Source organism: Urocampus carinirostris, chromosome 12, assembly GCF_059441175.1.
Source record: "Urocampus carinirostris isolate Australia breed hairy pipefish chromosome 12, RoL_Ucar_1.0, whole genome shotgun sequence".
In the NCBI taxonomy this organism is placed as follows: Eukaryota; Metazoa; Chordata; class Actinopteri; order Syngnathiformes; family Syngnathidae; genus Urocampus; species Urocampus carinirostris.
This window is the reverse complement of record NC_142360.1, coordinates 27,740,026-27,755,177: the sequence shown is the minus strand read 5'-3', so window position 1 is coordinate 27,755,177 and position 15,152 is coordinate 27,740,026. Positions and strand designations below refer to the sequence as shown.

Sequence of the window (15,152 nt, the reverse complement as noted above, 5' to 3'; positions counted from 1 at the left end):
CTGAAGCCAAGCCTTTCTTCAGCATGTGAGTACAGCAGGAGCAAAGTTAAAAGAGACAAAAGCTGACTTGCTGACTGCAATTAGTGCCAACGTTGAAAAGAAGATCGCGTTCTTGCGTTTACGTTCTGTGCGTTTGAATGAAGGAATGATTTAAAAACGCTTTCTGTGTATTATTTGTTATTGCGACATCCATTGCAGCCTGGTCATCCTGGAAGGGGGATTACCTCATGTGCGGTCCCTTCTCAAGGTTTCTTCATTTTCCCCATGTTGAGGTTTTTGAGTTTTTCCTTGCCCTCATGTAGGTTTTAGATCAGGGGATGGTGTAGTAATAGTCTGTAATAATTGTCTGTGGTTTGCAATAACCTGTGCAGCTCTTTAAGACTCTTTGTGATTAAGGGGTGTACAAATAAAAATGACTTGACTTGACTTTGATCATGAGAAAATAACAAGAAGTCAAAAAACAAAAACAATGTTAATGTCTAAAAAGGAAAAGGATGAAGCATAAAATAATTTTATCAAGCCTTTTCGACCTACTCATTGTGTCTCACAGCAAGATATCCTGTGTATTTACATAGACCAACGACCTCATGAATATTCATATTTACATAGGTTCATATTACATACCTGTCAACCTGTACGTTTTTGCATTTTAAGACGTGTACGACGAACGAGAAAATCGAATTTGTCAATGATGGGTACCATCCGGTATACACCGACTATCACGAAACGGCAAATCAATCAAGTCAAACCAGTTCGCCGCGGTAGCCTCTATCTCGGTATCGTTTTTTTCGTTACAAACGAAGCGAGCGGTTTGATGTAGTGAAAAGAAGTCCGTCACTTTTTGGAGAAACGGCTTTTTCGGCTCAACTCATTAAAGAGAGCCGGCTCTCAAACGGCTCACTTGCTTTGATGCATTATATTACGAATTATGATGTTGTATAAAAGAGTTGAGAAAAAAAAGTATAAAATGAGAAAATTAAAAAAGACAGGTTTGTGGTTATCCCTTTAATCATCAGTATATTACCAACAATAATTTAATGCAAATGAATTCATAATTTGAATAAGAAAATGTATTATTCTACTTAATTATATTTGCATGTATTTTTTCTTTCTCTAGTGAACGTCCAAGCTACTTCATTTTTGAACTTTTTTTATAATAAACCTCGTTCATGTCGAGCAACTCAGGATCTCACAACAAAATATGAATTAACTATATATGATATAACGAAACACATGTACAATATAACATGTTAAACTACATAAATAAACGCATTTGATTGAAAAAAATATATATATGGTGTAAGATTTTTTTGTATTTTGTAAGGGAAAATACGACATTTTGTAAGGGCATGGAGCCCTGGAGCGCGACAGGTATGATATTACAAGGCAACAGGGAAATAATTTTAATAATAATAATAAAAATAATCAACCATATGATGATAACAATTGTATAAATGATCTGTGAAAAAACACCCAGTGATCCTCAAAGACCTTCATTTTCCCCGTACCCTGAGAATAGCATGCTTTTGTACCACTTTTTTGAACTGGGTAATGCCTGGACATTGCTTGAGCTCGGGTCCCAACCTATTCCATGGCTTTATTCCATATGTAGAAATTGAAAACTTTGTTGCAATGACTTTTACAGAATTAACGGGTAAAGCATCCGTCTTATGATCAAGAGGTCGCAGGTTCGATTCCCCGCTCCTCTGTGTTATATGGTAAAATGTCCTTGGGCAAGACACTGAATCCCTAATGCCTCCAACAAGCAGGTAGTTGCCTTGCATGGCTGCATGGCCGCTATTGGTGTATGAGTGTGTGTGTGAATGGGTAAGTGTGAAGCACATTGTAAAGCGCTTTGGGAGGTCTTCATTGACTTGAAAAGCGCTATATAAATACAAACCATTTACACTTAATGTTAATGTCATTACAAACCATCAAGTCATTAGGGGTGGGCGATACTGGGACTTGTAGTATCAATTAGGTCCAAGTAAATACAGATGCTCCCCTACTTACGACCATTCGACTTACGAAAAACAGTACATACAAAAGAAAATTTCGGGATGTCGAAAAATATCCGGACATTGCTGTAAATTCCATTCAATATGGTTGGTGTAAAGAAGAGGCGAGCCGTTTCTTTTGAAATGAAAAGTGGAATAAGAAAGCTTAATGCGGTTGAGAAAATGGTTGGTTCGCTTTTTTTGTCCTTTTTCTAACATGGAGGAGGAAGTCGCCTAACTCTTGAAGCCGATCTTCCAGAAGTAAGTTAAACTCAACTTTATCTATCCTTATAGAGCATATTATTTTTATTATACGTTTATTTTTCAGTACAAAACAATACAGGCTACTTATACATGTCTTAAACATACAAAATATAGCACGCAAGAGGATTTCTTCTTCCGAGGGGGCGTGTGACAGAAAATAATAGACAAGCACGCCCATAGCAACCAACAGACAATTTTTGTCCAGAAACTGTAACATGTTTACATTTTTGTTGCATCAGGTTGCTCTCGGTAGGGTGAACTTTTTTCATTAGATAATGCACATTTGCAACCGTATGTCGACCGTTTTGCCACACGAATGACACCTGTCATTGTCCTTTTCTGTTGTTGGAGAAAAAGCCCAAACGGTAAATTGTAGCTGGAGGCCAGGTAGGGACGAGTGCTAAAAGTGTGCCAGTTAATCACAAAACTATCAAAACTTGGTAGGAGAAGAGCTGAGATACCTAGATATAGGATAAAATAGAATAGAATATACCTTTATTGTCATTGTTACAACATGGGTTGAATATATTGTGACAACAAAATTGGACATGGCACTCCAGTTCCACATTTTACAGTGAAGATAAAGAAAACAAAGAGATAAAGGAACAAAGAAAATGTTTGTACTGTCCTTGTTGCATAGGCTTTGTTTACCTCCGGAGGGGGGTGTATGAGGGGGTGAGGGACAGACAGAGATGGCCAGATCCAACTAGATGTTTGATCTTACTGTACACATGGTCCAGTGTTTTTCCCTAATTGCTCAGTCCACGTATTGAATTGATTTGGGAAGTACAGTCCATAAGCATGCCTGATAAAAGTCGCCGGCGACGATAAAAGCGCCGTCGGGGTGTGCAAGCTGCTGTTTATTGATAGCAGTGGGCAGGAGATTTAGCGCTATGCTAACGTTAGCATCTGGTGGAACGTTAGCATCCGGTGGAACGTAAAAAGCAACCACAATCACCACAGTTACCTCTCTCGGTAGATAGAAGGGTCTACACGATACTGCTAGAAACTATATCGAGTGAGCAGTGAGTGACAATGATTCGGCTGTTATTGCAGCGCATAGTCCCCCACCCCTGTTTTTACCGGAGTCTCTGTCTCGTTCGTGCCGGTGAAGCGTGCGTCCTGCTAGTTGGACTGCTGCGTCGGGAAGCCAAGACTCCGTGATGACAAAAATACTGCAATTTCGGACGAAGCTGTTGGTGGCGAGTCGCAGCTCAAATTCACTCATTTTGTGGACGATGGATCTGGCGTTGGTCAGGAACATGCTTGGAAGCGCATTGAGGGAATTAGTAGAAAAGTGAGGTGAAGTATCGATCCCAGGACAGTAGTATCATTCGGAACCAAGTACTTGCTTAGTCGATAATATCGATATATGGATCAATCTGACCACCCTTCCACTTCATCTCTTTTGTAAAAGCCATTGGAAACACTTCTGTTACTAAGGTCCAATGGCAAAACATTGCCATTGATGTGAAAACATTGGTGGTTTAGTCACATTTTGGATTACTGATTTTCTATGCTCCACTGGCCCATTACTGCCACACTCATGCATATGTGAAAACACTTTTTCCCTTTGCATTATTCGGGGTTTTATCTTCACTGTCTTTGTTTTGAGAAAATATAAATAGAGCAACAATTGTCCATATACTTTTATCTGCTGCACAACAATGCGTGTTGGTTTAAAGGTCTTAAAGTGACAAATACAGTAAGTATTGTGTGTTATTATAATATATTTTGTCAAGTCAAGTCAAATTTATTTATATAGCCCTTAATCACAAAAATGTCTCAAAGGACTGCACAGGATTACAGTTACAAAATTACACAATTACCTGATCTTAAACCAACATGCGGGCAAGGAAAACTCAAAAACCTCAGTGTGAGGAGAAAAGAGAAACCTTGAGAAAGGACCTCACATGTGGTAATCCCCCTTCCAGGATTGACCAGGGTGAATTACAATTAGCATTACTGTACACATAATAGTAAACATAAGGTAAGATGTTGAAAATGTCCGGAAAGTGCATGACATCAACGACGCCCCCAGCCTGCAAACCAGTCCAGAAAGTCTATGACGGCCACGACGCTGCCTCCCGTCTCTGCCAGCTGGTAAATGCAGGGGTTGACATGCCGCAGGTCAGACGCCGGTCCGCTGACCCATCCCAAATCATCCTTCTCCTTCGTATCAGCCAGGCAAGACAGGACAAAACAGAATATGAGGTGGGCATCAATCATATGCTTTGGAATAGAAGTGTGTCTTAAGCCTCGATTTAAAAACTTCCGTTGAGGTTGCAGATCTTATCTCCAGAGGCAGGGCGTTCCATAACACCGGGGCCCGGATGGAGAACGCTCTCGAGCCCGCAGACTTCTTGGCTCTCGGAGTCACAAGTAGACCGGCATTTTCCGAGCGCAGACTCCGTGCAGGAACATAGGGGGAAATCAAATCGGAGAGATAAGAGGGTGCAAGCCCATGCAAACATTTATATGTTAATAAGAGAACCTTAAAGTCACATCTTAAGTGGACTGGGAGCCATTGCAAGTTGGCCAATACAGGAGTAATATGCTCAAACTTTTTGGTCTTAGTCAAAAGTCTAGCTGCCGCATTCTGAACCAGCTGCAAACTTTTAATGCTAGACATCGGGAGACCAGAAAGCAATACATTACAGTAATCAAGCCGAGAAGTAATAAACGCATGAATTAAAATCTCTGCATCTGATTGGGACAGCATCGAACGAATCTTCGCAATATTACGGAGGTGGTAGAAAGCTATTCTAGTAATATTTTTCACGTGTAACTGAAACGACAGATTAGGATCAAATATAACACCTAGATTTTTGACCGAGTCACTATGGGTGATATTACATTTGTCTAGGTTCAGGGTAGTGTTTGAAAACAACTGACGACAGTGAGCTGGACCAATAATCAACATTTCAGTTTTTTCTGGGTTAAGGCGTAAAAAATTATTTGTGTTTCTTGTCCTGGGGCTAATTTTTGACCATCTTGCTTTCAATCACGTGTTACCTTTACTGAATTAACCTACCCTGGACTACTGTAAATTTCACACTACAAGCCGCTACTTTTTGTCTACATTTAAAACACTGCGGCCTTACTGTGCGGAGTCTGTATGTTCTCCCCGTGCTTGCGTGGGTTTCCTCCGGGAACTCCGGTTTCCTCCCATATTCCAAAAACATGCATTTCAGGTGAATTGGCCGGTCCAAATTGTCCCTAGGTGTGACTGAGCGAGTGAGTTGTCTGTCCCCGTGTGCCCTGCGATTGGCTGGCAACCAGTCCAGGGTGTCCCCTGCCCACTGCCCGATGATTGCTGGGATGGGCTCCAGCATCCCCGCGACCCTACTGAGGATAAGCGGTGCAGCTGATGAGATGAGATATATATAATTAATGTTGGCTCCTGCGCTAGCAAGTCTGCGCTAACAAGTCTCTTCTTTGCAGCATAATGTGTTACTTTTCTGTACTAGACATTTCCCCGCTGATTCTTCTTAACCCGTTGCCTTGGTTGTAGTTTCGCTAGATGGTGGGTACAGACCTTGAGAATCCCATTGTTTCATAATAAATGTCACTATTTGGGTGACAAGGCATTTAGCTACCAAAGGGAGTCATAGTTACTCCCGACATTAACCTGTGCTTTATTGAATTTTTCTTTGAATTTATTTCTGGGAGGTCAGTGTATCTGATCGGAGATCATGCATCACAGCATCATTGCTCCTTTTTTTTATATGTGTGTGCGTGTATTTGTGCTCTTCAGTATATCTCTTCTCAATACTCCGGCCGTTCCCGTGCGTCTTTGAGTCCTAGCTGATTCAAGCAGACGCAAATCACAGAGGTGAATAGCAGATGTAGCAGTGTGATACCTGACTTCAGCATTCTGAAAGTGAAAACGCAAAAGAATGGTGGAGAGCCCCGGGGGAAAAGGTGTTGGGTCTGACAAGGATCTGATCTTGCCCCGATTTGCCCGCTCATTTTCCTTCACCAAGTGTAGTTTCACCGAGGCCAGTCCCCATCCTACGAAGGAAACAAAGAGGATAAGGAAGGAAATGAGCATAGGCACACTGTTAGCCATAAACACCAGTATCTATCAACTAAAGGGTCCCAAGGGGGATTATTATCCCAAATCATGGTAGGTGCGTGTGTGGTGGTGGAGCAGAACATGCATCGTAATAAAAAAGGGCGTCCAACCAACTCCCTGAGGCACCAGTAGCCCTTGAGCACGCCAATCCCACCCCCGGCAGCAGCACCCGCCGGAAAACCGGCTCTGGGGTCCAGAGCAACGCCAACTGGACGACCAACGGATGTGTTTTTTTTGTTTTTTAGATCTTATTATTTTGTGTAAAAGATCTTTTGAGGAAAATGGAATGTCTTTATTGAACCATTTCTTGTGGAAAAGGCTGTTATGGCCCAACCTCACTCAGACCGCAACTTTGAGTGAGTGAGTATTATACCTTCATTTAAAAAATATTTTTCTGAATTAAATATTAAAATGTACCGTTTACTAAATTGTTAGAAGTAGTTATCTGACTCCATTAACCAAACACAAACTACATTCACCTAACAATGCACGCTCGTTTCTTGATGGAAAAGATGGACAAGAGACCGGCATTTCCACACGGGGGCAGATTTAATTTCTTAAACAATTTAACTAAGTGAACTCCATCGAATATGGCTGAATTAACCAAATTAGTGTAGCTCGAGTCTCTGTCAAGCCTCCTCTCTCGATCTTTTTCTCGCTTCTCTTCTCGGCCCATGTTTTTCCGGAAGCTGGTGTGCCGGCTCCTCCCATGGGCGTGCCATTAAATCCCCCACGTGAGCTCCTCCATCTCGAAGAAGATGTCTGAAAACCTCAAAAACAACACCGAGCATTTCTACGTCATCAGGGCCTTGCTCTCAAAACATCGCCACCGCCGAGTCCTTTTATCAACAGAACTAGACAAAACATTCCGCATTTGGATCAGCGTGACCTGTCATTGAACTTAAGCCTACTTGGTGAAAATCTTCATTGCACTCAATAAATGTAACTTGTGTTCAATAGTCTAAAATCTTTTATAGTCCAACGTATAGTCAAGTCAAGTCATTTATTTTTGTATAGCCCTAAATCACAAAGAGTCTCAAAGGGCTTCACAGGTTATTACACTATATTACACAGACTATTTTTCAGATTATTATTATACATTCCCCTGCTCTGGAGCCAGCGAGAAGAGTAGGTTATTCATATGCTATACAGTAGAAGTGAGTTTTAAGCTTAGATTTAAACATTTCCACTGAGGTTGCAGATCGGATCTCAGGGGGAAGAGCATTCCACAGCACCGGTGCCCAGATGGAGAACGCTCTCGAACCAGCAGAACACTTCTTTGCTCTTGGGATTACCAGAAGACTGGCACTCTCAGAACGTAGGCTACGGCCCGGGACATAGGCGGAAATCAGATCTGAAAGATAAGAGGGAGCAAGTCCATGTATGATTTTATATAATACTAAGAGAACCTTGAAATCACATCTAAGGCTAACTGGGAGCCAATGCAGGTTAGCCAAAATCGGTGTGATGTGATCGTACTTTTTTGTCCGAGTTAAAAGCCTCGCTGCGGCATTTTGTACCAGCTGAAGAGACTTGATTCTGGACTTCGGGAGACCGGAGAGTGGTGCATTACAGTAATCGAGACGGGAGGTAACAAACGCATGAATTATAATTTCCGCATCCGACTGAGACAGTATAGGACGAATTTTAGCAATGTTACGAAGATGGGAGAAAGCGGTTCTAGTAATTTTCTTTACATGCGTTTCAAATGATGGATAGGGTGAAATATGACACCTACATTTTTAACTGAGTCACTCTGTGCGATGTGATATTTGTCAATGTTCACAGCAGTTTTTGAGAATAAGTCACGGCATTTAGATGGACCGATGACTAACATTTCGGTCTTTTCAGAGTTAAGACGCAAGAAATTGAGTGACATCCACTCTTTTATCTCAGTGAGGCAAGCCTCCAAATATCCACAGTTTAGTGTGGCAGATTCCTCCAACGGAAGATAGAGTTGAGTGTCGTCTGCGTAGCAGTGAAAACTGATAATGTACTTGCGAATAATCCTTCACTGTATAAACAAGAAGCACAATTGTTTTTTACCAAATGCTAAGAATCTCTCGTAGTTTATTACGCATTTCCTTGGAGAACTACAAAAAGGATAGGCTACATTATTTTTGGTGATGGGCTGTTCTATTGAATACAAACATATTCCAGTGCCTTTAGTTTGTTTAGTTCTAGGCTGCAGGGAAATGTAAGCCGTAATATTACTGAATCATGACTGGTGAATTCAGTGTAAATGCCTCTTAGTAAAAGGCATATATGTCTGAAATGTCTTTGTAATACATTGCAGTGCATTTAACAGTCCTGTAGGTTTGAATTTTATTTGAAAATAAAGTCAAAGTTGGAAAGGCAAAAGCACTCAACAACACCTTGCAAATTTCAAGAACGGCGTAAAAATCTCTTCTTTGCAGAAGTGATAAGCTCATCCCTCATTTTCCAGTCACGTTGTCTCTATTTCACTCAGATCCTTGGAAGATATGTCATGTATTTTCTGCACACACAAAAACAACAATTTGCACGAAATTCAAAAGAGTGCCTTATAATCCAGTTTGCCATATAGTCCAGAAATTACAGTACACAAAGGACATTCTGAGAGAAGTTTACTACATCTTTTTAACAGAATGCCAATTATATTAAGTCTGCCTGTATCTTACACATATTTGTTCCGTTTCTGTTTGTGTGCAGAGTACAGTCGTTTTGAAGCGAAGATTCATGACCTGAGGGAGCAGATGATGACCAGCAGTGTCAGTTCCAGCTCCACGTCACTCCGATCGACTCAAAAAAGAACATTTTACATCAGGTAAGGCACAACACGGTCGGATCACGCTCACAGTATGACATATATAGATCAAGTCAGGTCACAGGTATTTGTATAACCATTGATCACATTGAATAATACCTAGAGTTAGATTAGAATTACAACAAAACACAGCATTTTAGGCACTGAAGATGTTTTCCTTTCAGTGTTCTTGTTTGCCTAGACGCATCATTTTTGCTGGGGACGCATAGTGTCAAATCAACGTGCGTCCCCGGGACACAACTTTTTTGACACAAAATTGTCATTATTACCCGATTATTATTTTTTTTAACAAAGATTTACCGCACTCCAAACTTTTCTTCAGGCAGATCCCCCATCGCTGTTTTGGTCTCGCGGTTCGAGTTTTCGTCTGCACGCCGATCTCGGCAAACGAGATCTTGTGCTTCGAGAATACGTCATTGTTGTGGTGGTTGTCGTTGAGGAAAGGTGAATGTTAAGTATGCCTCCGAAAAAACAGTTAGTATTAGGTAAAAATCAACACAAAATTGGTAAGTTATAAGTCGAAACATAATGCAGAAAGTGATAACAACGGCTATAATTCCGGCACGAAAAAACGGCGGAGAAATTCTTCGGAAGATCGCGGAGGCAAGGAAAACACGTGTGTTGAGGCGAACGATTCGACGAAAGAAAATAAACAAAAGAATACTCCTATTAAGAAAAGGACTTTTCTGCCAAAATGGACTAAATTGTATTCCTGGTTACGCTATGAGGAGGATGATAATGGATTGGACCTTGAGAAGGCATTACAACTGTGGCGGGACAGCAAACCACAAAGAATTTATGAACTGAAAAATCTGAAGTGATAACTTGCTTTGTATTACCAATTAACTGTGATGATTAAAACTGAATGAAAATATAGATTAATAGAATTATTTCAGCAATATTATTTTGTATAATGTACAATATTGTTGTGAACTGAAAAATCTTGAAGTGATAACTGATTTGTATGACCAATAAACTGTGACGATTAAAACTGAATGAATATATAGATTTATATTATATATTCGTTGCCGATTTACGATTTCAACCTCGATAACACTAAATTTTGGGGACCCATAGATCTCTGTTGGGACCCATACATTTTTGAGCATGCGAGTCCCTGGGACCCATCACTTTTCAGAGGTAAAATGAACACTGCATTTTATTATTAACAGTGTCAAAGAGTCAAAGCAAAAAAGCAATAATGTATCAAAAATACAAATACTGTGTAAGAATGTCATATAGAATACCTTTAATCTCTCATAATGTCGAAAATCAAGTCAATAATGCGAATAGAGTGTCAATTGTTTTTGTTGAGTAACAGTCACATGCTTGCATTTTGGTTTTAGCATGTTTTTCTCTTTTGTTGAGCTTTAAGTTGAAAATAATAGTGAAATAATACAACCGGGTTTCCTGCGTCATTTCTGTTTCCGCCATCTTGTCGTAAACTCTGAACTGACACTATGCATGTCCAAATGATCTCCATCCATGTAAAAGGATTAACAAAGCAATACAGTAAGTTTATAAAGCAAATATATTTTGTAATAGTTCCGACAGATGCAAAGTTGATGTACTTTATTTTCGAATCGGCACATGGTCTCAATGCACTGTGTTGTATTGTTGCAGTTTTCACCATCCGGAGAAGGAATTAAAGCCTCAAAAACACATCCCCTTTGGTGACAGTCCTTCTTTGGTGGTTTAACTCTGTATTAAATCGATGACCATGTATGAAGCCCATTTTCCATTGTTTCATCCTATCTCTGTTAAACATTTTATCAAAAATCTTCCAAATATATTGATATTTTCAAATATTTGCAGACTATGTCTACCGCGCTCTTTCCTCTCTCCCCTTCTCTTCTGTGTTTTATTGATGAAGGCAGTGGGGACTTTAGGGGATGCCTGTTATTTCAGCTCTACTTTGCACTCACACGAACGCCACTGCCCTATTTTTCCCAAGTTATTCTCCCTATGGACAAGTTTAGAATTCCATGGCGGGGCAAAAAGACAGATCACCTTTCGGCCATGTACACAGACTTATCGAATCGTCACACACCAAAAAATATGAACAATAAATTCTCCAGCTGATTCATTTACCAAATTCCATCGTTAGATCAAACCAGTTGCATTTACACACGGTATTATTTGATTTTACAGCTGTTGTCATTGTTGGTGTGGTACAATGAATGATGTATATAACATTAGCTTATAAAAAAATTACATATACAGTAATCCCCTTGTTTATCGTTAGGTTTGCATTCCAAAAAATGTATTTTTTTTCACTATTGCTTCCCATAACGTCACCTCAATCTCTCCTTGGACCCGATAACAATCCACAAAGCACCCAGTGGTGATCAGCATTTCTTAGCCTTTGTTGAAGAAAAACCCGAAAGAAATTGCGGGACGGGACGAGCTTATTTATTTGACTGAGATTATACAGCCTCCGGGCTGACTCTAAATGTCCTTGTTTGGTCATTCCTTCAGTGGACACGTGAGACAATTTGACATACAGTTCCAGACTCTTGCAAAACAATTCTCAGAAACTATTTAAAACAAGTCCAGAATGACCTGGAGTTTTCATTGAACTGAGACGTCCTCGAAACGCCGACTATCTAGTTTTAATTATTTCGCTTTACTGATTTTGACTTAAGCTTAAACTTAAGGTCTGAGTGAGCAGAATCATGATTAATGTGTTTAGTTCATACTAATTTTCCAATACATGCTCCTCTGTTTTTCCTCAGAGTCAGATTTAATGCATAATTTTCTTTTTGATGTAATGGGCCGCTAAAATATTAGCTGTCACCATGCATTGCAATCTGTTGTGACTGACAGCATACACCAGCCTATCACTGTAACACACAGCCCTCTGCAACCTGCCATCGTGATAGCATTCGCTGTGTGTTGTCTGCAGCTGAACACAATACACGATGGAAATCCCCAAAAGTATCAAAACCGTGATACAGCATGGGATTACTGTAATAAATTTTCACTGAATACGTCTCTGTAATCATCTTCTTCCATCTGCTTTCAGAGCGCTGTTCGATTATGACGGAAGCGCGCCAGACTTGAGCACCGCAAATCAGGCCCTACTTTTCCGGTTCGGAGACATTCTTCATGTAAGCGGCGTGCTCGAAGAAGAGTGGTGGCCTGCGCGCCATCTCAGCCCACAACCCCCAAACTGCCCAGAGGTTGGAGTCATCCCCAGCCGAAGAAGGTTAGTTTTGAAGAGTCATACTTGCCCAAAGATCGCTTGTCGGTAACTTGGTGACAAAATTTATGTTCTTTATGACATAACATGGATTCTTGGATAGATGGCTCTTTTTATGAGTATGTATGGCTCGCGAGCCATAGATGTCTCTTTTCATGAGTATGTATGGCTCTTTTCAAGAGGGTGTATGGCTCTCGAGCCATAGATGACTCTTTTCATGAGTGTGTATAGCTCGCAACCCATATATGGCTCTTTTCATGAGTATGTATGGCTCTAGAGCCATATATGGCTCTTTTCATGAGTATGTATAGCTCCTGAGCCATAGATGGCTCTTTTCATTTGTAATAATAGCTCCCGAGCCATAGATGGCTCTTTTCATGAGTATGTATGGCTCGCGAGCCATAAATGGCTCTTTTCATGAGTATGTTTGGCTCTCAAGGCCATAGATGACTCTTTTCATGAGTATGTTTGGCTCTCAAGGCCATAGATGACTCTTGTCATGATTAGGTATAGCTCGCGATCCATATATGGCTCTTTTCATAAGTATGTATGGCTCGCGAGCAAATGATAGCTCTTTTCATGAGTATGTATGGCTCACGAGCCATAGATGGTTCTTTTCAAGAGGGTGTATGCCTCTCGAGCCATATATAGCTCTTTTCATGAGTATGTATGGCTTGCGAGCCATAGATGGCTCTTTTCATGTGTATGTATGGCTCGCGAGCCATAGATGGCTCTTTTCATGTGTATGTATAGCTCGCGAACCATATATGGCTCTTTTCATGAGTATGTTTGGCTCTCAAGGCCATAGATGACTCTTTTTACTATTAGGCAAGCTCGCGAGCCATAGATGGCTTTTTTCATGAGTATGGTTGGCTCGCGAGCCATAGATGGCTCTTTTGATGAGTATGGTTGGCTCGCGAGCCATACATGGCTCTTTTCATGAGTATGGTTGGCTCGCGAGCCATACATGGCTCTTTTCATGAGTATGGTTGGCTCGCGAGCCATAGATGGCTCTTTTCATGAGTATGGTTGGCTCGCGAGCCATAGATGGCTCTTTTCATGAGTATATATGGCTCGAAGATCAAATTTAACATTGCACATTTCTATCTGGCGTTCCGTAATCAAGTGACTTCATTCCGATTTTGGTACATGCAAAGCTGAAGCGACTCTAAACTATGTAGGTTTCAATAAACTATGTATGTTCACTGTTGAGACACCATAAGATGAAAACCCACTGATCAAACTGTAAATGAATACAAACGCCAGCAAACCACTCAGAGCAATTTGATTGGGTGAGGGGTAGAGGTGGGCGGATCTTTGCACCCTGCACTCCCTCCCTCACTTGCTCAGTGTACTCTGCACATAAGATAAATATGAGGCTCTGGCATTCTTATTATATTATATCCATCCATCCACCATTATATGCACTGCTTATCCTCAGTAGGGTCGCAGGAGTGCTGGAGCCCATCCTAGGTATCTTCTGGCAGTGGGCAGGGGACACCCTGAACTGGATGCCAGCCAGTCGCAGGGCTATTATATTATAGATCAGATCAAATCATCTAACGACACACAGTCAAATAAAATGTGCTGAACAATTAGCTTTTGTCTGGAAAGCAGGCCTGGCACTTTTGTTGAATTTTGTCTTTAAATGTATGGTTTGTCTCTCTCTCTTTTATGGCCTCATGGGCCAAAAAGGTTCCTGACCCCTGCTCTAGTATAGAGATCATGCTTACCAAACCATTAGTTTAACCCTAAATCACTAATACCAAAGACATTTTTATTGTTTGTGTCATAATAGCAATGCGCCGCTTCCTCTTTCTGTCTGTACCTAACTTACGTCAAAGGTCATTCGCGCTTCTCGCCAGTATCTTACAAGTGCGGTGTGTCTTTCCTCAAGGATTAAAGGAAACGTAAGGTGTAGCCTTTTTGACCGATAACTTCCACCGCTGTTCAATTCGCAAATATAAATTGAGGACTGGATTTGTGTGTGAAAAAGTATCTTGAGTATGTTGAAAATATTGAATAAATTACTGCCAATCCTCCCAGTGTGCTCCTGTTATCTATTAAATGTTAGGTTTAAGTCTCCAACATTTTTAATAAAACAAGAAGACGTAGAGAATCGGTCATTGAGAATTGGTTATTTTATTAATCATTATAATGAGAGCGGCGGAGACCGGGCTGTTACAAATCTCCTCCTCACTCTTCTCTGTGGCCCCGTCGCGAAGCCCGTCTCGGTTCTGTATCCTACTTTTATTGTATTGTCCATAAGTTTCCGCCTCCAAAGGAAGGGCTCTATCTTACTGGTGGAGACTTCATTCTGACTGTTGCTACGCGGAGTTAATTAATCTTCTTTCGCACGGCCTGCTTTCCACCCGATGATCACAGGTGGCCTCTGTCCTCCTTTCTTATTAAAAACAACTTGAGTTTTTGCATATTCCAGGTCAGGGTGCACCCACTGGAATGTGAGACAGACTGAACAAAAAACAACTCATGGCCTTGAAGAACAGTTACGGCTGAAAACTATACATAAAGGGCTGAGAACACTTATAACATATTAATGTCAACTGTAGGATAAATATATGTATATAATTCTAACAATCATATAAAATATTTGGGCAAAAAACATCGACTCAATTTCCTCAAAAGGGCGTCATAAATGTTTCTAGACAGCAGCGCAGGGTTTTGTTTTTAGAGCATGTTGTAGAAAAGAGCAGCTCGCTGTTTTCCTCAGTGCCTCCACACAAAAATAAAGAATAAGCCGCACCATATTTATAGCTGCAGTGTTTAAAATGTAGCAGAAAAATA

General features: G+C 40.7%; 1 protein-coding gene across 1 annotated transcript in view; it reads left to right on the top strand.

Annotated features, from left to right (window-relative positions):
- Positions 1-15,152, top strand: part of LOC148355402 (disks large homolog 4-like) — a 177,580-nt gene that overhangs the window by 136,532 nt on the left and 25,896 nt on the right. The window contains exons 14-15 of the mRNA XM_088350535.1: positions 9,031-9,145; positions 12,171-12,353. Of these exons, the coding sequence (XP_088206661.1) occupies positions 9,031-9,145; positions 12,171-12,353 (298 nt within the window). The remainder of the gene's footprint in view (positions 1-9,030; positions 9,146-12,170; positions 12,354-15,152) is intronic.